The sequence below is a fragment of the Juglans regia genome, chromosome 11, assembly GCF_001411555.2.
Source record: "Juglans regia cultivar Chandler chromosome 11, Walnut 2.0, whole genome shotgun sequence".
Taxonomy (NCBI): Eukaryota; Viridiplantae; Streptophyta; class Magnoliopsida; order Fagales; family Juglandaceae; genus Juglans; species Juglans regia.
This window is the reverse complement of record NC_049911.1, coordinates 22,248,003-22,271,535: the sequence shown is the minus strand read 5'-3', so window position 1 is coordinate 22,271,535 and position 23,533 is coordinate 22,248,003. Positions and strand designations below refer to the sequence as shown.

Genomic DNA, 23,533 nt, shown 5'->3' with positions numbered 1-23,533 from the left:
ATGACGAAGGAAATAAATTTGGGCTTTTTTCCTTCAAGTTTCTCAACAACCAAACAGATAAAATACAGAAAGTCGATACCCAATACAGATTAAAACAAAAAACAAGTTTCCAAACATTTCAAAAATACACGGTCACCAGCAAATCAAAGCATCCATCCACCACTGCACGACCCATCTCAACGGCAAACAGATGCAGCGACGGCGAAGGAGATGCGCCCGACGGGGTTACGATGGCGGCGGCTAGGGACCTAGGGTTTCTACTTCTGCGGCAGCGCAACGAGAGAGAGAGCGAGAGAGAAGAGAGAGAGAGAGAGAGTCGAAGTGAGTGTGAGCCCATGGGGGGGGGTTTATTTGGTTTTTTTTTAAAGGACCCGGGTACCGGGTTTAAACCCGGTACCCGGGTCCCTAACCCGTACCCGAACCGTGTTGGTCCGGGTTTTATAATCCGGGTTTCGAATCCGTTATGATCCGGGCCGAAACCCGGAACCGGAATCTGGTTTCCCGGGTTTCGGACCGGGCCGGGAAAAAATCCGGCCCGGATGAACAGTGCTAAACATAGCAAGGGTTTCTAAAGAACCTAACTAAAATTAAACTAATATATTTTTTAACTTAACTAAAATGAAATAACCTTCTTTAGACAGAATCGTTGCTTTCACAATGGCAGAAAATTCTTCATGGCGTCTACTCACAGCATCAGCTTCTTCACACCAGACTGAAAGAGAGAAAATCGGAAGAAGATGAATAAAACTGACTGAAATATAGAGTTTTTTTTTTTTAAAGATATTTTATTTTTTTTATTTAAAAAATTAAAATAAATAAATAAATAAAATGAGTACAATTGTCAGAAGAAAGAAGATAAAAAGAAAACTAAAAGGAGATGTCAAGTCACTGTGTGCCGCGAGGCTGGTTAAATGGAGCCGTTCCGTAGCAACTCTCTTATATTTAAGTGATGTTTGGAATTCGAGAAGGAAATTATGAGAAGTTTATATCCCAACTTTAGAATCTAAAATGACAAAAATATATAAAGTATGTCCTAATTCCTATATATAATACTAATTATATATTTAATATTACGCCAAAGATTTATACCAATATTATCAATCGTATTGTAAAACTAACTTCATAGATCATGTGTTTTTCAAAAGAGCAATGTTAGATACAGTCTCTATTTGAGAATTGTAATGCAAGTTTAAGATATTTTAACTTTAAATTTTTTTAAAATTACAAAATTATCTCTCTTAAAATGATATTTTATCTTATTTATTAATGTGTCTGCACATACAATCTCTACTTGAAGACTGTAAATAGAATTTCTCTTTTCAAAAACTCTATGGGTCTATTTCTCTAACTTATAATGAAGTTTATTTAATATTATTTAAAAATTACACATACAATAATAAATATTATAAAATTCAATTTATATATATTTAAATTAAATCTCTTTGGGAGGATATTGATTTTCTTAACATGGATACAAAGTAAACTGCCGATAAAAAATTCGTCTCATGTCATAATGCTTCGATCTTTTTCAGCTTTCATTTTTTTCTTTTTCACTGTGTCCTACTTGTTTTCGATTGGTCGTTGTAAGTGCTTGCTTTTTCTTCCGTTATAAGAGTTGGGACTTGAGACGCGAAAAAAAAATATATATATATTTATAAATCAGTATGAATAAGACATTTAAAATATTTATATGATATAATTTAATGTAAAAAAATAAATTATATCATTCAAATAATATAAATAATATGTTCTAGACATGAACTTGAAAATATAATAATTTAAAAAAAAAAAAAGGTGAAACTAATTAATTAAAACCGACTGTGTATTCAATGTTGAGTATTTGACAGTCGGGTGTGGAAGTACTGGTGGCCTCTCCAACCCAATTGAAAACTCAAAAGTCAAAATTATAGAGATGGAAGTTCAAGTACTACCACTCCAACGCCCAGTCGTCGCCACCTAATCACTCTTCTACTCTCTCTCACAACAACACTACACGCGCGCGCCCACACAACTAACAAAAAAATCCCACAGTGCACACGTATCAGTGCATCACATATCTCAATCTCAACTGTCTGGTAGACCTTCCAGTCAAAACCCACATCTCTCACTCTCTCCTCTCCTGCCTCCGATATTGCACAAACACTTCAACTATTCTCTCTCTCTCTCGAACTTTTATATTTATTTACAAGGTGTGGCATTTTCTGGGCTATTGACATATCCTCCTCAAAGTCATCTAACTTTTTTTCTTCTCGATCTCTTTTCCTTACCTGCAGGTCTCAGCCATTTACCTTCTCTTCTTTCCTAAAGGTCCTTGCCCACTCGTTTTTTTGCTTGGATTACAGTGGTTAGAGTTTTAGCTTGACTGAGCACTTCTCCTAATTTAATTCTGTCTATTTACTGTATCCGAAACCCAAAAGTGGTTTTCTTTCTAGCTTCCTCTTTTTCTTTTCCCCAAAAATATGTTTTCTTTTGTTTCCTTTCCTGAGGCTGATATTTCATAAAAAGGAGCTCAAGCTGTCTGCTGGGTTAGAACTCAGCTGCAACGTCCATGGCTGCACCGCCGAGTAGCCGGCTTCAAACTATGTTACAGGCGGCGGTGCAATCTGTTCAATGGACATACAGCCTCTTTTGGCAAATCTGTCCACAGCAAGGGTAATTTTCACCGGAAATTCTCGTAACATTCTTCTACTCGGATAATCGAATTGCTGCTCAGGCTGCTCAATTTGCGTACCTGAGAGCATTCTAACATTCATTTCCTAATGTTTACACTTATCCTTGTGTACAGGATCTTAGTATGGGCGGACGGGTACTACAATGGAGCAATTAAGACTCGGAAGACGGTGCAACCCATGGAGGTTAGTTCCGAGGAGGCATCCCTACAGAGAAGCCAGCAGCTTAGAGAGCTCTACGATTCTTTATCCGCCGGAGAGACAAACCAGCCGGCACGGCGGCCTTGTGCAGCCTTGTCTCCGGAGGACTTGACCGAGTCGGAGTGGTTCTATTTAATGTGCGTCTCTTTCTCTTTTCCGCCTGGGGTGGGGTAAGTACTTTCTGCACTACTTCTGCTAGATTAGCTTTTTCTTTCCTTTGCCTGCTGCCAAATGATTAGAAGCAGGTTGATTGTCCCTCCAAATCTTTTGCTTGTTAACCATTTAATAATTTACAACCACAGAGTTAAATTAATTTCTTGAATTGAATCTCAGTGCGCATGATATTGATCGATCAATATGCATACAAAAATAGAGAACGAATCATGAGTGAATGATTTCTTGTTGCTTTAAACACACTGTCACATAGGCAACAAAATTGTTATATTTCTCTTGGACTTTCGCCCGTCTCTCACATCAGATGTTAGTGAAAGAATTACTAGAATTTCCATTCCAAGATAAGCATGCAGGACTCGATCACAGACTAGTACTTAGCATCCCATTCATTTTTTCCTACAAGGGAGCGAAGTGAGTAGATGAGTACAGACTCAGACTCAGACTCAGACTGTACTCTCTCTCTCTCGTGTCATGTGTACGAGATCGTGAGGGGCGGTTGTGTGAGTAAATGCTACATGGCCAGAAAATATGTCTGAGTACGTTTCACTGTTTCAGAAAGAGTAATTGAGGCAGTTACATGGAACTGGTAGAGGACAAGTCCAGATTAATGTGAAAGGAAAAAAAGAGACAACTGTTGTTTGTGGGATTACTTTATTTTCTGAAAGATGAGTTGTTGAAACTTGAAATTGCCCTCAGATCAATAAGTGCGTTGGGTGGTGGTCAGATCAGCCATTAATTGTGTCATATATGTTTCTTAATTTCCTGATCTTCATGTCTGTTAGAAGTTCATGATCAAGCAAGGTCATTTGAGCCAAACATAGATTTGTCTTTTAAACAATTTTAGTAACATAGAAAACTACTTCAAAGACTTCGGGGACCAGAAGCTGTCTCGAAAAGTCATCGGGAGTGTCAAATAATAAATGCATTAGTGGTTGGACACCATCGCTTGCCTCCCTGAAGAATTTGCTACTTTGGAAAAACAAAACAACCTTTATATTACAAAAGCATGTAGCTTTTGTAGTAAGATCACCCTTTTGGCACCATTAATAGTCTGAAAGGGACGGATCGATCGAACATGGATCAGAAATTAAACATCATGTGTTTTTCGACCCTTCAACCCTCATCCACAGAAAAGAAAAAACAAATCCGCATTCACAAATATCTTATTTTGATCAAGGGTGGTCATTAGTGTTGGCAAATTCAAATTCATATTGGATCATTCACGTTCATGTCATAAATCATGAGTCAACTATAACTCGATCCAAATAACTAAGGATTCGTTTGTATGTTGAGGTGAGTTTTTTATAAATAGTCTTGAGTTAAGATGGTAGATTGAATATTGTGGGTTTCACTTAAGATGAATTTAGATGTGTTTGGTTGTTAAGATGAGTTTAAATGTATTTATGGGAAGTTGAAAAATGTTGTGGATCATACGTGTAAAGATGTGTTGAGTTGAAAAAAGTTATAAGTCACACGTGTAAAAAAGTCTTAAGTTGAGTGATATTTAATGATATATAAATTGTGTTTTGACGTTGGGCTAGGCTTAAATTTGACCTCAACTCAAATGAGTTGAGATGCGTCCATGTTCCAAATGAGATCTTACTCGAGTTTGTGTTGAGTTATTCAAGCTCGTGTTGGCCAACCTTTTTTTATCGCTTTCCATTAGGATTAGGAATAGGTAGCAAGTCAAACCCGACTCACCCACCCAAACTCCAAGCCCACTGGAAAGCAAGCTAGCAAACATTGTCTCCTAGCGAGTCAAGTACGTTTGGATGTTGAGTTGAATTGAGTTGTGAATAGTAATATTTTGTGGATTCCATTGAGATAAGTTTAACTTTTTTAAATTGAGATGGGTAACTTTTAGGTTGAAATGTATCTTGATATGAAAACGTAAAAGGAGAGCTCTTGATCAGTTCCTCATGAATGGAGGTGGTACGAACCAGCATGGGCGTTGACTATTACTTGGTTGTTCTAGGCTCCATATGAATACTAAGGGGAGGTTTTGATTAAAAAAGTCTCTCATCTTATCTTACCTCACCTCATTTAATAATTATAATTTTTTTAAAATTTTCATATAAAATATAATAAATAATTCAATTTTTTCAAATCTCAAAACAAAAATAATATTAAAAAATAATATTTTATTCAACTTTTAAATTTTATCTCATCTGAACTCACTATCCAATCTTCTCTTAAGAATATCTCATATGATTTGTGAATAATAGTGAATAGTTTGTAGATAGTAATGAAGTAGTTTGATAATATATCTTAGAAAAGTTGTGTTCCCATACATACCCTTAATTTTAAGGGTTTAGGATTTTGGAGATCTCCAATATTATAGGGTTTTTTTTTTTTTTTTGCAATATAAATGTCAATGGTTCTCTAGGATTCGAGGGGGTTACACATTTTATTACTCGTGAGTTTCAAAAAACTCACTTTCATAATAGATGCAAGAGTATTTTTAGCAACTTCACTGATAAAATAGTAAAAAAAAAAAAAAAATTCATTAATTGATCATTAAGATCACTTTTTGAGGTTTGAATATTAGTAATAGACGAAACCAAATGTAGAATGTGAAAATGATATATCAAATAAATGATCGAGTACGTGTCAGCTAGATCATCAATCACGAATTATAAAAAGTCGATATGAAAATTACATATTATATGATTATTAACTCATGAGTCAATTCATATTCGTGTCTGAATTAAACACGCGCGTTAACACATTTTAAAGCCAACGTAACACAAAATAGATGTACGTTGTAATACGATAATTTGTAGTATTGGTCTGCATGATGAGTAATGAGGATTTATATATATATATATATATATTTATATATATATTTATATAAGACGTTGCTTTCTCCACATCCTCGATCGATCATGTGCATTCTAATTTGGTGATCTAGCTGATTTCTCCCATCAAAGTGGTTTTTATGAATTACGATGCAATATTGCATGAACATTTCCTCTCAAAATATATATATACACATACATACATATATATATATATATAATAATGCTACGTACTATATATGCCCCTCAATTTTGTCCCCTTATTTTGAGCGTTCATTCATTTAATTTTTTTTCTTTTACTTACTGATTAAGAAAGTGACTATTAGTGTATTGGTATTTTTTTATATTTTTTTAAAATATTTAGAAATATTAAAAAAATATTTTAAAAAAGTATAAATTAAAAAAATTAAGAAAGTGAATTTTACTTAAGAGCACGCCCAGCTGTCACTGCTGGGCGGGCACCATAGCAGCACTTATATATATATATATATATATATATATATATATATATAATGTCTATGCACGTCTATATTAAATTGTTAATATATAGCATTAATATTTACTTTATATAAATATTGAATTAGTTGGGATGGAATTGATTAACGTAGGTTACCAGGAAAGGCATATGCAAGGCGGCAGCATGTATGGCTCACCGGTGCAAATGATGCTGACAGCAAAACTTTTACTAGAGCCATTCTAGCCAAGGTCAATCATCTATTATTTTTATTTCTTTATTCTAAAGATTTCATGCATATGGACTCGTCTCGATTGCATGCAGTGCAGTACTACTTGGTCATGAAGTTTCTCATCATCTTCATGAACTATAACGAGCTCCCTTTTAATTAATAGTGCTTGCAATTAATTAATTAATGTTTAATTTATTTAAGTTGCATTCTTTTTAGGACTCGTTTGGACACTTTAAATATTTTAGAATATCTATAAATAATAATAAAATAATTTGAATTAAAATATTTTATTGTATTTTGAGAAATGAGAGAAAACAAAATTGAATAAAAATATTATAAAGTTAAAAAGTTGTTTGAATATTATTTTTATTTTGAAATTTTTAAAAAAATATTATTTTATTATTTTTTTAAAAAATTTGAAAAATTGTAATAATTAAAAAATAATTAGATGAAAAAATTTAAAATTAAAAATTAAAAAGTGTTTTATGTATTAAAAAAATAAAATATCTAGAGAAGCTCTTATTAACACTTCAATTCCCAAACTAGCCGTAACTCTTTAATTTACTAATTAATTAACTCAAACTCGTTGCTTTTGGCATTGCGTCAACAGAGTGCTCGTGTTCAGACTATAGTTTGCATTCCCATGATGGGCGGCGTAGTGGAATTTGGCACCATCGATAAGGTATCTAAGTACTGAACAAATTACAACTGTACACGTATTATACGTACGTACTAGTAGTACTGAAGTTTGACTTTGAAAATTAAATATATGCATGTATGATTGAAGGTGCAAGAAGATCTTGGGTTTATCCAACATGTCAAGAGCTTCTTCACTGACCACCAACCTCTCCCCCCAAAGCCAGCTCTATCCGAGCACTCCACTTCCAATCCCGCCACTTCTTCCGACCATCCCCACTTCCACTACTCTCCTCTTTCTATCCCTCCCATCTACCCGGCCATCTCCGACCAACCTCCGATCAACGCCAACCTACAAGAATTAGGACATCCTGAAGATCAGGATTTGGAAGATCAAGAGGAGGACGACGACGACGACGATGACGAGGAGGACGACGACGGTGAATCCGACTCAGAAGCCGAAACGGGACGTAACAACCGACCCATTATATCGGCCTCCAACGTCCTTCGAGGGGTAGCTGCAACCACCACCTCAGCAGACACAACAGCCGAACCGAGCGAGCTCGTGCAGCTCGAGATGTCTGAGGACATCCGCCTCGGTTCTCCCGAAGATGGGTCGAATAATTTGGACTCGGATTTTCACATGCTTGCCGTGAGCCAATCGGTCAATCCTACGAACCACAACAAGCTGCGCCAAGCCGACTCGTATCGAGCCGATTCAAGTACTCAAAGATGGCCGTTGGGCAGTGGAATAATCCACCCCCCACATTCAGGTACATCATAATAAATTAAGGTCGTACATGTAGTTAGATTTTGGTTTCCAGATATATGTGGTTCGGCCATCTGAAAGCAATTACTGCACGTACCTCACAATGGCCACAGGTCTGACCATATATATGTGACATGAGATAGTACATTCACGCCATACATATGGGAAATTGGTTTGTGTTTTAAATCTTCTGATCCTGACCAAAATTTAATTAGTTCTAGGTCTATAAAGTCTGGGTCCAAACCCATGCAACACGTACGTTGCTTTTGAGTTCACGTGTGGAGGAGAAAGTATTATAATGGCCAAAAAAAAAACCATTTTCTAGCTAATGGATATATGTATTATTTTCTGTAAACCCATAAATTTATCCTATGATCCCAAGAAATATAGCTTTCAAATCCATGCATGCAATATTTTGCTAATTTTGTTATCGCTTGCTCATGATCTCATTAATCATGTCAATAAATGCATGCATGCATGCAGGAGCCCCTGCAATATTGGACGACTTGGCACAAGAGGACACCCACTATTCCCAGACAGTCTCCACGGTCCTCCAAACGCAGCCCATCTTTTGGGCCGCCAACGAGTCTTCCTCCATCGGCTACATAATTCCCTGCTCCACCCATTCAGCATTTGCCAAGTGGACGAACCGCGCGCGCACCGACCACCAGTTTCACGCCCCGCCGGATGGCACCTCCCAATGGCTTCTCAAGTACATTCTCTTTAGCATTCCTGTCCTCCACAGCAAGTATAGTGAAGAAAATTCTCCTAAACTTCGAGACGGCTCCGATGCCACCACTCGTTTCAAAAAGGGAACCTCTCAAGATGAGCTCAGTGCCAACCACGTCCTTGCCGAGCGCCGCCGTCGAGAAAAGCTTAACGAGAGGTTCATTATACTCAGGTCACTCGTGCCTTTCGTGACCAAAATGGACAAGGCCTCCATATTAGGGGACACGATCGAGTACCTGAAACAACTACGTGAGAAAATTCAAGATTTGGAGGCACGTAACCGGCAAATGGAGGTCGATCATCAACGGTCGAGATTAGGAGACCTTCATAGGTCTAATAGCTTAGGAGACCTACCGAAATCTAGTGCTTTGAGGGAGCAACGGAGTGGAGGAGCAATGTCGATGGATCGAGCCGGGATGGAAACGGACCGGATTCGTGTTGGTCAATCCGGGCAGGATAAGAGGAAGTTGAGGATTGTGGAGGGGAGCAGTGGTGGTGTAAAACCCAAGACGGTAGTGGAGTCGCCGCCGCCGCCGCCATCCCCGACATCAATGGAGACCAGCATAGAGGTGTCAATCATAGAGAGTGACGCGTTGTTGGAGCTCCAATGCCCGTACAAGGAAGGGTTGTTACTTGACATCATGCAACTGCTCCGAGAGCTCCGGATTGAGACCACGACGGTTCAGTCTTCATTAACCAATGGATTCTTTGTAGCTGAATTGAGAGCCAAGGTAATAATATCATGCTCACTACGTACTCATGTCTAAATATTTGACAAAGATTTCAACAATTTTCTAATCAAATACTATCTCATGCAATTCATGCAAAAATAGACGCAACACGTAATAACTCTCACATTATTTATAATTAATAGTTGAGTCGTCCATGCACATCGTCTACGTACGACCACAATATTTAATATAATGAAGATTTATATATATATATATATATATATGTTGTGTTTATCTCTCTCTAAATTGTAGAAAATCTTTACATCAAAACAAGTTTTTAGGGTGATAATTAATTCGTTTTTGTGTTTCTATGTGGTGCCGAACAGGTGATCAAGGAGAATGTAAATGGGAGGAAAGCAAGCATTGTGGAGGTGAAGAGGGCAATAAATCAAATCATCCCCCACACAGACTCTTAAGATCATCATTATAATTGCATATTAATAAAATATATCATGAGTTGTGGGGATTAATCCATGCATGAAATTACTATATACTGACTTAATTAGTCATCGATAAAAGTAGCAGTGTAAATTAGTTAAATTATTAATTCTAGTATCTTTCGTACGTTGAGAATGTTTAAGATCAAGAAGATTAATTCCCAAGTGTAATATATATATTATTTAAAGCTAGATTAACCTGCTTTCATAACACTTGTGTCGGATCATACTAATGTCAAACATTATTTGACTACCGCTAATCACGGAGATGGCCAAAACTAACAATATTAGAAATTAGAGTACTGCTAGAGTGTGTTTTTTTTATAAAAAAAATATATATATATTTTACTTGAAGTATTTTTTAATAATATTATAAATTTATTTTATTTTTTTAAAATATTTAAAAGTATTAAAAATATCTATATAAAATTAAAATTAAAAAAAAAACACATAAAAAAAACATTATAGAGCCAACGGCAGCTACCAGCGGTAGCTCTATCATTATTCTTGAAATTATTAAGCGCCTCTGTGCATGACAACAACATCATCCTTATGGATTAATTAGAATTTTCTACAACCTTTTTTTCTTTTTAACTTGAAAGATGCAGTTTCTGTAATTCAAAAAGAAAAGGACTTAAATGTGTATATCAACATAAAGTATTGCGAGATCTATTTGTTTTGTCTATCTAATAATGTTACATACAGTCATGAAATACGCTAATGTTATGCAGTTACTTTGAAAAAGAGTAAAGTCCATTATTAAAAAATTAATTTCATTTCTTGTAGGTCTCATATTTATTCATTTTTTTAAAAACGACTGTACGACACTTGCACACTCACGACTGCAAGTACCATTTCTCTTTGTCTATCTCTTGACTTATTCGGGACTTTCAACATATCTCATCCGATCTCATCCTAATGCTGCCATGCACCATGGAAAGCTTAATGAGAGGCTTCATTATGCTATATTTGTGGCCTTCATAAAAAAGTATTGATTCCAAACCTAAACTAAAGCTTTTATATATAACCGGCAGGCTTATAATCTGATGCTTCAGGCAACGTCATTCTCCCCGACCTTTTTCCAAAGTTCATCAGCATTATGGTACGCTTATTACACCATTCATCATAACAAGTTCAGGTTGGTTGCCCTATGGAATTTTCAGTTTTATAATCCGTCTACATGCATTTCATGAATAAGATCGACTGCATGTGGCGAAGCCAAACTGTAAAAACGCAACATCACGAAATGGAACTTGAACATTAATAACCAATTTTCAACAAAATGGTCAAAATAGTGCAAGTAGCTAGCTAGCCCCACAAGTATCACAAAAGAAACAGGAATCTGCACCTGCACAAGAAATCTTATCCTAACAAAATTTTAAATAAAAAAAAAAAAAAAAAGGGCAAAGACAAAAAGATCATCTATGCGAATCCATGCAGAACATTCTAACATCTTTACGAATTCCAGGACCAGGCAAAATTCAAGGCTTTAATAAGCACGGTATGTTCTGCTTTAACAGGAAGCTACTTCTCACATGCATAATCTTCCCACAACCTAGCCAACTAAATTCAGTCTAAGCATGGAACAAGGAAAGAATGAACCAGGAACAAACCATCAGACACATAATTAGCTAGCAGGCAGATAAATCCTCAATACAGCATCTCATTGAAGTTGCCATCGCTCATCTTCTCCACATCCTCTTGGGACAAAAGCGTTTTACTACTGCTGCCACCGGCCTTGTCATATGGTTGAGCCATCTTCCTAAGGAACTGTACCCAGATATAAAAGAACATTTATAAATTGCATCAGCATATTGTATATGATAAACGCCGCAACCTACCTATCATACTGAAATGACTCGTAAAAGAAACGAATTTTGAATTTTTTGTCATCCCTTCTCAAAAAGAATTGTCATCTTGCTTTGATACTAAACCACTCAAAATATTGTCTGATGCATAAATTTAAAACTTTATAGTTCTACAATTTTCAATTGGTGACTTTGTTTTCCACTCAAAAGTTCCCCAAAAACTCAACTAGTGAACCAGAAAGATCTGTGGATCTGTCTTCACCTCAGATCCTTGAATCTTTATATGTTGAATAATGCTACTTGTCCCAACAAATGGGGTCCTAACATGGGTCTCGATAATTTTTTTTTTTTTTTTACTTAGTGATTAAGTGCTTTTTAATTATGTGAATTTTTTTTTTTTTAAATGTGTAAGGGTATAAAAAAAATGAATTAAAAAAAAAGGCCAAATGGCCTTATCAGGACCCATCCATGGGCTACACCCTTGGTGGGTGTAGCACGACTCTTATATGTTTGGTCACCAAATCCAGCTAGCAAAGTGGCAAAGGCAGGTAGACAATACCAACCGAGATTAGGTTACTGTTCCTATCGAACTAGTGGTATCAATGCAATTTAACACTGATTTTGATGAAATTTGTAATTAGATTCTTTCATCCATATTGCTTTAAATAAAGTGAACTAGTGGTATCAATGCCATGTGTCACCAAAGCCATCTGGCACCCAAAGAGACTGCCACGTGCCCAGCATTTAACACATCAACTCTAAAACATTAAAAATACTGCCACATCATCTTTAAAAAACAATAAAAATAGTTAAAAACTAAGGGCAAATAAAAATATAGAAACACACCCCTCCCAGCCTGGGTAGGGAGGGAGGGTGGAGACCCCTGCCCTTGAGCCACTCGGCTAGAGTGGCTAAACAGCCACTAGGGGTGGCTCGCAAACCACCCTTCATGGGGTGGCCCATTGAGGTAACCTGCAAACCACCTCACTAGGACCACCCCTAGACCACCCAGTGAAGGTTGCTAACAAATCACCTCCCAAGGGGCTAGCCTGCAAGCCACTCGCATTCAGGGTGGTTTGGGAGCCACCTTTCACGGGGTGGCTAACCAGCCACTCTCACAGAGTGGTTCAGCCACCCCGTGATAGTGGCTCTCTAACCACTCACAGGAATGGCTCAAGACAAGGGGGACACACCCTCCACCACCCCTTCCCATGTGAGGAGGGGCGGTTTAATTTTTTAATATTCAAGTTATTTAGTATCTTTTAAGTTCTGTTGGTGGTCCAGAACAGATGGTTTTCAAAGCTAATTCTATTGGTATGGAGGAGGCCGAGTGGATGGAAAGTGTTTGAGGAAAATGAGATCCTTGTGGTGTTGAAAGCTTTGGATGTGTTCTCTTGGGATTTCTTTCAAACTTGTCCTTGAAAATCCCCACTCAAGTAGAATGTGAAAATGGTCCGAGCAGAGTCTAGCAAATTGCTTCTGGGATACTCCACAAAGTGTAGTTCCCACTTAAAAGAGTTGAGAAATATATCCTATCTGGACCAAGGACGGGTAAATAGCTGGACACAAGTGCCTCATTCTAGTGGCAAAACAATTTAAGTTGTGCTAAAAAGTACATAAAAAAACTCCATAGCTGGACACAAGCAAGCGTCACAGGATGAAAGCTGCCATCTTGTGCAGTTCATCACCAAAAGCTTTCCAACCATTTAGAGCTTTTCATTCTGGGATAGCAATAAAACCCTTTCGACCACCTTTTCCTTACCAATATGCACCAAATACCAGACCATGGTTATTATAACAGCATTGGTGATCAGTTCAAGCTTCATCTCATCAGCTAGCCCAAGATTTGTACTCCGGGGTGAGGCTTTATGGTGTTGGTGGTGGAAGTCAAGTATGGCAATATGCGGGGGGAGGGGTGCTCGTAATGAAGTAAGCAAGTCTCATGGGCTTGAAGGGATGAAAAACATAAGGGGCAGGGGATCTTCTCTAGCTTTATCAATATGTCAGTAGAACAATAAATAATGGTGATAAGATGAAGTATGCAGGTAAGCTAAAAGAAGGTGATATAGATCCATTCCTTACAACATCCTCATGGGGACAGAGAGAATTTTGTTTTCTTGTCGAGTAATGGAAAATTTTATTGAAGAACACAAAAGCTTAGCCAAGTACATGTTTTAACAGGACATTTGGTTCAACAATCAACCCTTGAAAGTAGTTTTTCCGGAGTTGTTCAAACTTTCTTGTGGTAAGGACTAAGGACACCCAGTTTATTCGACCAACACAGTGGAACATCAGTTTTATTCAACCAGCACAAGATTAAGAAGTGGGTTGTTTTCATTCTTCAAACTCTTGTACTCTATTAGGATGGGAGCTGGTAATAAGGATAAGTTCTCATGGGTAGCTTCCAAAAGTGGAAGTTTGAGGTCAGAACTTTTTGTCTTGCATTGTGTCCAACAGGTGCCCGTTTACCTTCGGAAGGCATTTGGCCCAACAAAGCTCCATCGCAGGTGCATTCTTTGTGTAGACAAATGCAACAGGGAAGATTCTATTTTTTAGGAGAATCTCGGAGATCAATTGGTGTCACATGTACAAGAAGAGTAGGGAAACAATTGATCATCTTTTACTGTACTGCTCAGTTGATGATGCCAAATGGGTAGTAAAGTTGTTAGCTTGTTGGAGAAGTCAAGATGAAGGTAAATGCAGGGTGGATGTTTGGCGGATGGTTCCTTTGTGTGATGTGGGGGGTGGAAGGAACGCAATGCTCTGAACTTGAAGATTGTGAGAAGACAATGGGTGTGTTTAATATTTTGATTTAAACGTGTTTATCACTAAAAAAATTTGTGAGAAGACAATGGACGAGCTTAGATCCATAGTGCTTGGAACTTGAAAATTGACTTGTCAAAAAAATTATTTTTCAGGTTGATATGGCAAAACTTTTTGTTTTTACGTTTTAGAGCTAACATGACGCACTCTGATTGAGGGCCACATGGATTCGAGGACTCGTGGCAATGCAGCCATTAATTTAATTAACAGCGTATGGATGTAATTATTGCATTGAAATGTTCATCTAACCCAAGGATTCAGTTGTGAAAATTATAGACCCAGTAAATTTTTAGCAACATGAAATCCAAAAAGTTGATTTTGCAATTAACCCTTAAAATAATGCAATTTCAATTTATCGAATAAACTAAAATAGCTAAGATCATATTTTCGAACCACCAATTGGAAAAGGGAACAAAACATGACTCTGACTAAGCCTCCATAGTTTGATAGATTTGTCAAATTGTAAAATGTCACAAGCTAGTACAAAGATGTGAAAGCAACAAGGACCTACCTCCCGAGCTATATGCAGAGCCATATCCGTGCTCAAATTCAGGTGTGAATCACGTAAATGCGACAGTATCCAACCAGGCAATTTAGAGCGCTTGTCATGACGGCTATACCTGCACAAAATATAGGACAACCATCCACCCAAAAAACCTCATGATAAGTATATTTGAGCCAAGTTAATTAGTGGTTAGTTTCTGGGAACTGCAGCCATAAATAAATGGAGCCAAAAAATAGGAAGCCGTTATCAAAGATGTCTCAATGGCAGAAGTCATGGTGATAGTGGTGGATACCTACAGGTAAAGGTATCCACCACCATCAAACCAAACCAGCTTGCTGATTTATTGTGGTGGATACCTACAGGTAAAGGTCTGTTCTCGGTTCGCTCGTTTTATAAGTCTTTGTCACAAGAGCTTCCAACTCAGTTCCCCTGGAAAAGGATATGGAGACATAAGGCGCCTCTCAAAGCAGCGTTTTTTGTGTGGATCGCTTCCTTGGGTAAGATCCTCACAATAGATAATTTGAGGAGACAAAGAGTGATCATCGTAAATTGGTGTTGCATGTGTAGGAACGAGGGTGAATCCAGTGGACCATCTTCTACTACATTGTAAGGTAGCTTGAGGGATATGGAACGAGGTATTTAGTAGACTAGACTTGGGTTGGGTTATACCCGAGACAGTAGTGGCGATGCTGGCTAGTTGGACAGATCTAAAAGAGGTAATCAACAGATCAAGGTTGTATGGAAGATGCTTCCTATTTGCATCATGTGGTGTGTGTGGCAAGAGTACAATGAAAGGACGTTCGAGGACAAAGAGAGATCGATGGAGGAACTTAAAGCTTTCTTCTTTAGAACTCTTTGTACTGGCCATTGCCGTTAATTTTAATGGCCAAGATTTCCATGATTTCCTTGTATCTATTGCTCCTACGTAGTTAGGGCATTCTTTGTACTAAACATGGCTTTGCCTATTCTTTTATTAATATACTTTTACTTATAAAAAAAAAAAAAACTATATCTTCTTTTATACTGGATCAAGCATTTTTAACCATATATTTGCCCCTGCCAATAAGTGAACTGAGGGCTTCTTGGACCTTCCCTCAGGCAACAAGTTATGTACATGCCAATCCCCCAAGGATTATTTTTTGGACTTGCATATCTATCCAGTAGCATCTCTCCAACTTTTTGTTCATTATTGAAGTGCTTAGTGGACATATCTTACAGCATCATGAACTGAACTCAACTTTGTTTCATGTCGTTATTTAATAGAAGAAGCAGCTCATCAAACATAGATATGATTGTAGACAAATATCTACAGTTTCAAAAATAAACAAAATCAGCATAACAATGTTTTGAAATATCCATATGAAAGTTTATTAGACCTCAAAGAATATTACTTCTGGAGTAGAAAAGCACAAAGCTTCGTCAATCTATACAAGAACTTGAAAAGAAAATATGTGATAAACAGGAAGTATGAGGATATACACCTTTTGTCAGCAAAGATCATCATCCCATAATCAGCCTTTGAGCGGATCACTCGGCCCACACATTGAGCAGCTTGTCTCTGTTGCAGTAAAATTCAATTAATAAAAATATTAATCTCCCACAAAACAGAGAAATCCTGAAATCATACAGCCATGATATAGATGCTTCTTTGAGACAAGGGCCAAATCCAATGGAAGCATACCAAAGCATCGAAAGTCAGGAAATCTCCTTCCTTTATCTGAAAGGTATCCCGTAGATATTCCAACCGGGCAAGCAAAATCCTGCAAAAACCATGCTTTCATCTATCACATCATAAAGAATGCAACTTCATAAACTTTATTCGAACGGTAACATATAGATCTCCCAGAAACTAAAAGTGTATAGAGCTGAAGACCTACTTAGTTCCCAAAATCTCTTTCTCAGAAAAGAAAGCATAGTAACGTGTCATCATAAAACTCACTTGCTCAATGTGTATTGGAAAGGGACACCAAACATGATGACAAGTCTACCATAATGGCGATCAAAGTCTATACCTTCAGCAACTTTTCCCCTGCAAAGTACAGTATTTTCAAGTTAATTGAACCTTGATCGACCATAAATCTCTACTTATTATAAGCAATTATTTTAAGAGCCAGCAAATGACATGATGATACATAGAAAGATACAGTGGTATATGGAGACAGAAAGTCTGATCGTCAAAATTTAGAACGAGTGACCTAGGAATGCAGAAGTTTAACAAAATTACAACCTGCTTCCAGCAAAATTTAATCTGTCACCACGAGTCACTAAAATTTCCATAACATGGCAGGGTGTTCTTGACACTTATAGCATTAGTGTGAAGAGAAAAAAATCTGCACAAGTAGTTGATAGCCAAAGACTTTACCACACATCAGACGATGGTCCCATATCCTACTACTGAGCTTACTCCATTGCATTCTAGAAAAATTCGACTGCAAAAAGCATTCAAAAATATATTTTTTCTTTCCCGTCCAAAACCTTTAACTCAAAACAATTCTTGGCACTCACAAGAATCGAAATGCAACACCCAAACCCAAGAAAATAAATGTCTCTACCTTTGCAAGGTGGAGAAGGGCAACTAGGTTTCAGAAGTTGAGAACAGTCAAAACTTTCAGAATCATAGATTTTGACATTTAGGTTGTCTTTGTTTCAACCTAAAATGCTTTCAAAGCTTATCCAAATAAGTGGGTGAGTTTGGAACAAACATTTTCTACAATAATCACTAATTTCCCTGTCATTTGAAATCCCAGAATGGCAAGCACAGAAAATCATAACCCACCATCAAAACTGGAAAAAAATACCCCAAAATCAGAAATCATTACATTTAACAGCCAAAGACTCCTAAAATGTAACATGATCTCACCCACCACCATTCCTGAAACAATCCAAAACTGGAAACGGCTGGATCCCTCAGCCAATAACCTCCTAAAAACACCATGCCACTGATCCAATCCACAAATTCACACAAATCCAAATCAAATTCCCAAAATTTAGACACTTCTGCCCTTCATCAATAATGATGACTTGAGTGAAAGTTTTACTTTCAGATTGTAGGAAGTTGGGTTCACTATTATTATTGGGGTTTCAAGCAGCTTTTCTTAGATTATAGATAAGGCTGCAAATTGGGAGTCAACAAGGACGAGAGGGAGAGTGCAACTTCCTGAATGGCATGCACTGAAAATCATTATCCACCATCAGAACTGGAAAAATAAAAATATAAACAAATCAGAAATCATCACATTCACAGCCAAAGGCTACTAAAAAGTACCATGATCTCACCCACCACCAAACCTGAACGGTCCAAAACTGGAAACATCTGGATCCTCAGCCAAAATCTAAAAACACCATGCCACAAATCCAATTCGCAAAACCATATGAATCCAAGTCAAATCACCAAATTTGAACACTTCGGCCCTTCATCAATAATTTTTACAAGTGAGAGAATTAATTTTGGATCATAGGAAGCTTTGTTCTAGGTTACTATGGGGCTTTTAAGCAGCTTTTCTTAGATTATAGCTAGGGCTGCAAATTGGGAGTGAATGAGGAAGAGAGCAAGAACGCGAGGATTGATCGATAGGGAGTGAGGAACAGAGAAGCAACAGGGTGTTTTTTTTGGGGTTTAGGAACATCAAGAGTTGCAAAAGGGTTTTCTCCTGTTAAATTGACCCCCATTGACTTCCATTTTTGGTGTATGGTGCAACATAGCACAGAATATTTTATCCCCTAAAGTTCATTTTTTGGTTGCACCAAATATTGAAAAATACAGTGTTTTCTGAGAGCATTTTACACTAAATAAATACAGATTTGAAGGATACCTTTATCCCCAAAAAGATTTTAACGTATCATAAAGTGAGACTAATACGATACCTAGCAACAGAGAAAAAGATAGCACCCCTCCCACAATCACAAGCCTTGCGATAGTTGTCAAGAGCCAAAGTAGTTTCTACAACATCCTGAGTCTCGATGAAGACAAGCTTATGCTGCATTATATCCTATGACAATAGCATCAAGAACCTTTAATCAAAATCAAGAAGGCAGTGGGATCAAATTCAAGGAAACGGAGTTGAAACAAAGAGAACATGGACGGTGCAAATACCTTCAAAAGTCCACTTTCATTCCAACTATTCACTATTCCATCCATATATGAGTAACTTACGAAAAAACATACAATCCCATCTGGAACAATAGATGCCATCTCCACCAAGAGCCTTCCATAGTTTCTCACAACACCCTTATCACTTCTCATGTCAAATTTGGTACTGACCGGAAGTTGGTCACTGAAACAACCAAATTACATAGATATTTAGTGATGAACTGAAACGGATAATGAAGTTAATCAGATTTCTAGCAAACTATTTACAAAACAAAGATGAAAGCCTATAACCATTATACACCCACTAAAATGCTAACAGACTTAAGTAAAACTTATACCTTCCACGAGTGAGAACCATCGGACATATGCAATCTCTTGTTAAGGACATTTTAAAACTCCGACTGACAACTGGATGGAAATTAAGAAGGCGGGGGTAGAGATCAATTGGACTCAGAGTTCCAGATGTAATGACAACTGACTGAAATCGATCAAATACGGGCTTTATGGCAAGAGAAGCATCGTGGCAACTAAGCTGAAATTCCAAATACAAAGAGAAAACGCAACAAGTAAATAAAATCTTGATTGCATCCACAGCCAAAGATATAAAATTTAAACCTAGTAACACCATTCAGACATGCAGGGCAGGAAGAGGCAATGGGAGAGCTCTTACTTAGTAAGTTGTATGCCCAAACATATAGAAATTAAATTATCAGAACACTCGACTCATTATTATCATTACAAATGACGCTAGCAAAGTTTTTTTTTTTTTATAAGTGGGGTGGGGCAACCAACCTGTAGCACAGGGTCAGGAATATGCGGCATTCTCTCATCGAAAGGTTCGATTATAATTGAAAAACCACGAGTGTATGTCCCAACAAGTGTTGCAAAGTCACATATTGTTTGTATATGCAAGAACTCATCTGTGTCAGTGATTTCAAGTGTCAACATTAGCGAATGTAGTCGATCATAACAAAATTTCAGTGTTTTTTGATCAATTCCAGCATGGGTATTAAGAGAGGAAACAAAAGCAACAGGACCCTCCTTCTCGACATTCTCAGTTTCCAGCCGCCCCTCCAAATACTGGACCAATCTGCGTAAGACATGCACAAAGTGCTCTGCTCTGCGAATATTTCCAGGCACGGCCTCCTTCAAAATATCATCAGGTAAGGCCGGATTAGAGAGCCAGGTGTCCGTGACTGCATAGAGAAAGAAAGCGTAGCTCATGACAACTAAGGAAATTGTCAAACAGAATCTTGGGTCTTAAGAATGAAATATTAATTTCAGTGCACTCCACATACGTGCCAGGTTTCCTCTCTGTGCCAAACCCTCAACAAGACGATTGTATTCTGCCCGCAGTCTACCAGCATCTGTGGCCTTGAACCTTCCTACCACATTGAAAAATATAATAAAGAGCTATATCAAATTTTAGTTCAAGGTTCAAAGAGAAACTTCAAAATAAAAACCATAACTGTGAATAATTGAGCCACAAGTTCTAAAGAAACACACCAGACTCAAACTCAAAATGAGACATACAGATTAGAAATAGAAAATCCACGGCAAAAAGGTCAAACCACTTTATATAATAGAGGCCCCATATTCTGGCAACATTTACAAGAAAAATCTTTAACTTCTGTGAAACAAACAACTATGAACCTAATATGTTGTATGAAACAGGAAGAAATTGAAATTTTGAGAATAACACATACTTCTCAATCTCCTGACGCATTTTGTTAAGATTCCTTCTAGCCCCTTCAAGTGTCTGCCTTCTCACACTAACGCTAAGAGCCTCAATACACACATTATCAATGTTATGCGCCTCATCAAACACCACAACAGATTCCCTCTGCATTTCCTTGGATATAATCCCAGCCACCTTGGGATCCAGCAAATACTGGTAACTATAAACCACCACATTTGCAAACTGCACCATATGTCGTGCCAAAAAGTACGGACACCACCCTTTCTTCTTTCCGTACGCCCTCAGATCCTGCAAGCATAGCAACAAAATTGAATTCAAGAATTGAACAACATCCTAGAGATTTTGGAATTCCGGAATTAGTAGATATATTATCGAATTTTTATGCATGACTTGGATGTAAGAAATGATCTTGGCTATTTTGATAGTTGAAATTAGAGGTGATGAGCCAGCATTATTCATAGCAATCATTTGAAACTAAAGATGATAAGTCGACACAATTCTTACTAATTTAATTATCAAAACCAACAGCCATAATCAGATTCATCCTTCCAACCAAAGTGGGGAGAAATTTGCATATTTTTTACAACATTTTCACTATGCAGCCAACAAGGATATGGCAGGGAAGAAATGTGTTATGTCTTCATTAATATTTAGAAATCTTGATTCACACAGCTGAATTCATAAGCCAAGCTGCAAATAAGTTCCAGCTACTGGAAAATGATGACTAACAATCGGGATGCAGCTACTGCAGCTCTCTATCACATTGCTGTCAATAGGGCCTTTCCAGCTCTCTTTCTCTATGCAGCTACTGCAAATAAGTTCCAGCTACTGAGCCAAGCCAAGTTCATTCTTCAAAGCTCTCTATTGGGCTTTTCCAGCTCTCTATCGCATTGCTGTCAATAGGGATGCTTCTGTGTCGGATCTGATGGTATTTTCCCATGGTTCGCACCAGTGGGATGTTCAATTTAATAGGGATATTCATGATTGGGAAATGGATAATGTTTCAGAATTTTTCAGTTTGATATAGTCCACGGGAGGTCTAATGGCACATGGGGATAGGATGCATGGAGGCCTAACGGGAGCAAGTGGTTTACAGTGAGATCGTATTACAAGATGTTATTTGGAGGTCTCGTGTGCCTCCCAAAGTAACTTTTTCAGTATGGACCGCCTCTCTTGGGAAGATATTGACCACGGAAAATTTGAGGAAGCAGAGTCTCATTGTTATGAATTGGTGTTATTTGTGCAAGAAGAATGGAAAATCAATGGATCACTTATTACTGCATTGTGAGGTGACAAGAGTATTGTGGGATGAGATATTTAAAAGAGTTGGTGTGGCTTTGGTTATGCCTTTGAGGGTTGTGGATTTAATAGCTTGTTAGAAAGAGATTTTCAAGGTTTTCCCCAAGTGGCGGCAATTTGGAAGATGATTCATTGTGCATTATGTGATGTATTTGGATTAAAAGGAATGCTCGGTGTTTTGAAGATAGGGAGCGTACAATGAAGGAACTTCAGAACTATTTTGTACACACGTTTTTGCTATCGTTTTCAGCCATTGTGCTTATCGAAACTAGTGTTCATGATTTTCTGTTCTTAATTTCGGGTTCCTAAAATGTATTTAGGTATTATTTCGCATACTTGTATACTTATTGTATACACGGACTTCGCCTATTCATTCGTATCAATAAAATTTTCATGTTACTTATCAAAAAAAAAAAAAAAAAATTATCCATCACAAACGCAGAATACTCGGAAGTAACTCATCAAAATCAACGAACAAAGAAATACAAATTAAACACGAATCCCAATGCCCCAATCAACAAAACACTCAAACCTAAATTCGCTTCTACCTGCAAGGTATAAACTCCGGGCGGCAAAACCGCACTGGACCCTGCCCTCTCGTACTCCTCAAAGAACTCGCACGTCGGCACATTCGGGTTCGCCGCCGCCGCGGCTCTGACCCAACTGGCCGTCAACCTCCGGCAGCCGGCGTCCACAGAATCCCGATTCTCGGCCGCAAGAACCCGCGGATTAACGCAGAGGTTCTTGCGAGAGGAGAGGCCAACGGCAAGGATCTTAGCGCGGTCGCCGAGATGGGTGGTCTGGTAGTTGTGGAGGAGCTTGAGCTCGGCGAGGGTTTTCTCCATCTCATGGACAGTGCGGGTGCAGTAGATGAGCTTGACGGGGTTATGGGGCTTGGAGAGGACGTAGCTGGTGATGAGGGAGAGGAGGGCGATGGTCTTGCCGGTGCCGGTGGGCATTTCGAGAAGACAGTGACCCTTGGCATCGAGGGCTCGCTTGAGTTCGAGCATGTAGGCATATTGCTCTGGGTATATGTGGTCGTAGGGGAAGTATACTGTTACGTCCTCTATTTGGAACTTCATCGAAGGCTTTCTTTCGCTTCGGAATCTTTAGAGGTTTTGGGGTTTGGAGAGAGAGAAAGAGGGTCAGTGGCTTTCAAATTTGAATGTAGCAGCCAGCAGGGCTGTTTCCTTCTCTGCTTCTTTACTTCTATTAACGGGGTGCCTTTGGGCAATTTAGGTTGAGTTTAGATGTTGAAGTGAGTTGAGTTGAGATGATAAAATATTATTAAAATATTATTTTTAATATTATTATTATTTTGAGATTTAAAAAAATTGAATTGTTTATTATATTTTGTATTAAAATTTGAAAAAATTATAATGATAAATTGAGATGAGTTGATGATCTAAACGAAACCTTAAATATTGTATTACCGCACATCATCTTTTCCGTCCCATAATTTTATCTATAAATTTAATT

The 23,533-nt window shown here is 37.8% G+C and overlaps 2 protein-coding genes across 2 annotated transcripts; one reads left to right on the top strand and one right to left on the bottom strand.

The window, feature by feature from the left end:
- The first annotated feature begins 2,229 nt into the window (after positions 1-2,229).
- On the top strand, positions 2,230-10,022 carry LOC108986109 (transcription factor BHLH42-like). Its single transcript, XM_018958629.2, has 7 exons — positions 2,230-2,652; positions 2,786-3,040; positions 6,451-6,547; positions 7,139-7,210; positions 7,316-7,937; positions 8,417-9,393; positions 9,720-10,022. The coding sequence occupies exons 1-7, from the start codon at positions 2,549-2,551 to the stop codon at positions 9,807-9,809; spliced, it is 2,217 nt and encodes a 738-aa protein (XP_018814174.1). The 5' UTR covers positions 2,230-2,548; the 3' UTR covers positions 9,810-10,022.
- A 1,047-nt stretch (positions 10,023-11,069) lies between these two features.
- Positions 11,070-23,232, bottom strand: LOC108986111 (general transcription and DNA repair factor IIH helicase subunit XPD). Its single transcript, XM_018958632.2, has 12 exons — positions 22,603-23,232; positions 20,763-21,043; positions 20,355-20,437; positions 19,849-20,252; positions 19,395-19,588; positions 19,060-19,240; positions 18,831-18,955; positions 16,906-16,995; positions 16,648-16,726; positions 16,448-16,524; positions 14,973-15,081; positions 11,070-11,600 (listed from the first exon to the last, which is right to left on the bottom strand). The coding sequence occupies exons 1-12, from the start codon at positions 23,134-23,136 to the stop codon at positions 11,481-11,483; spliced, it is 2,277 nt and encodes a 758-aa protein (XP_018814177.1). The 5' UTR covers positions 23,137-23,232; the 3' UTR covers positions 11,070-11,480.
- Positions 23,233-23,533: the final 301 nt, after the last annotated feature.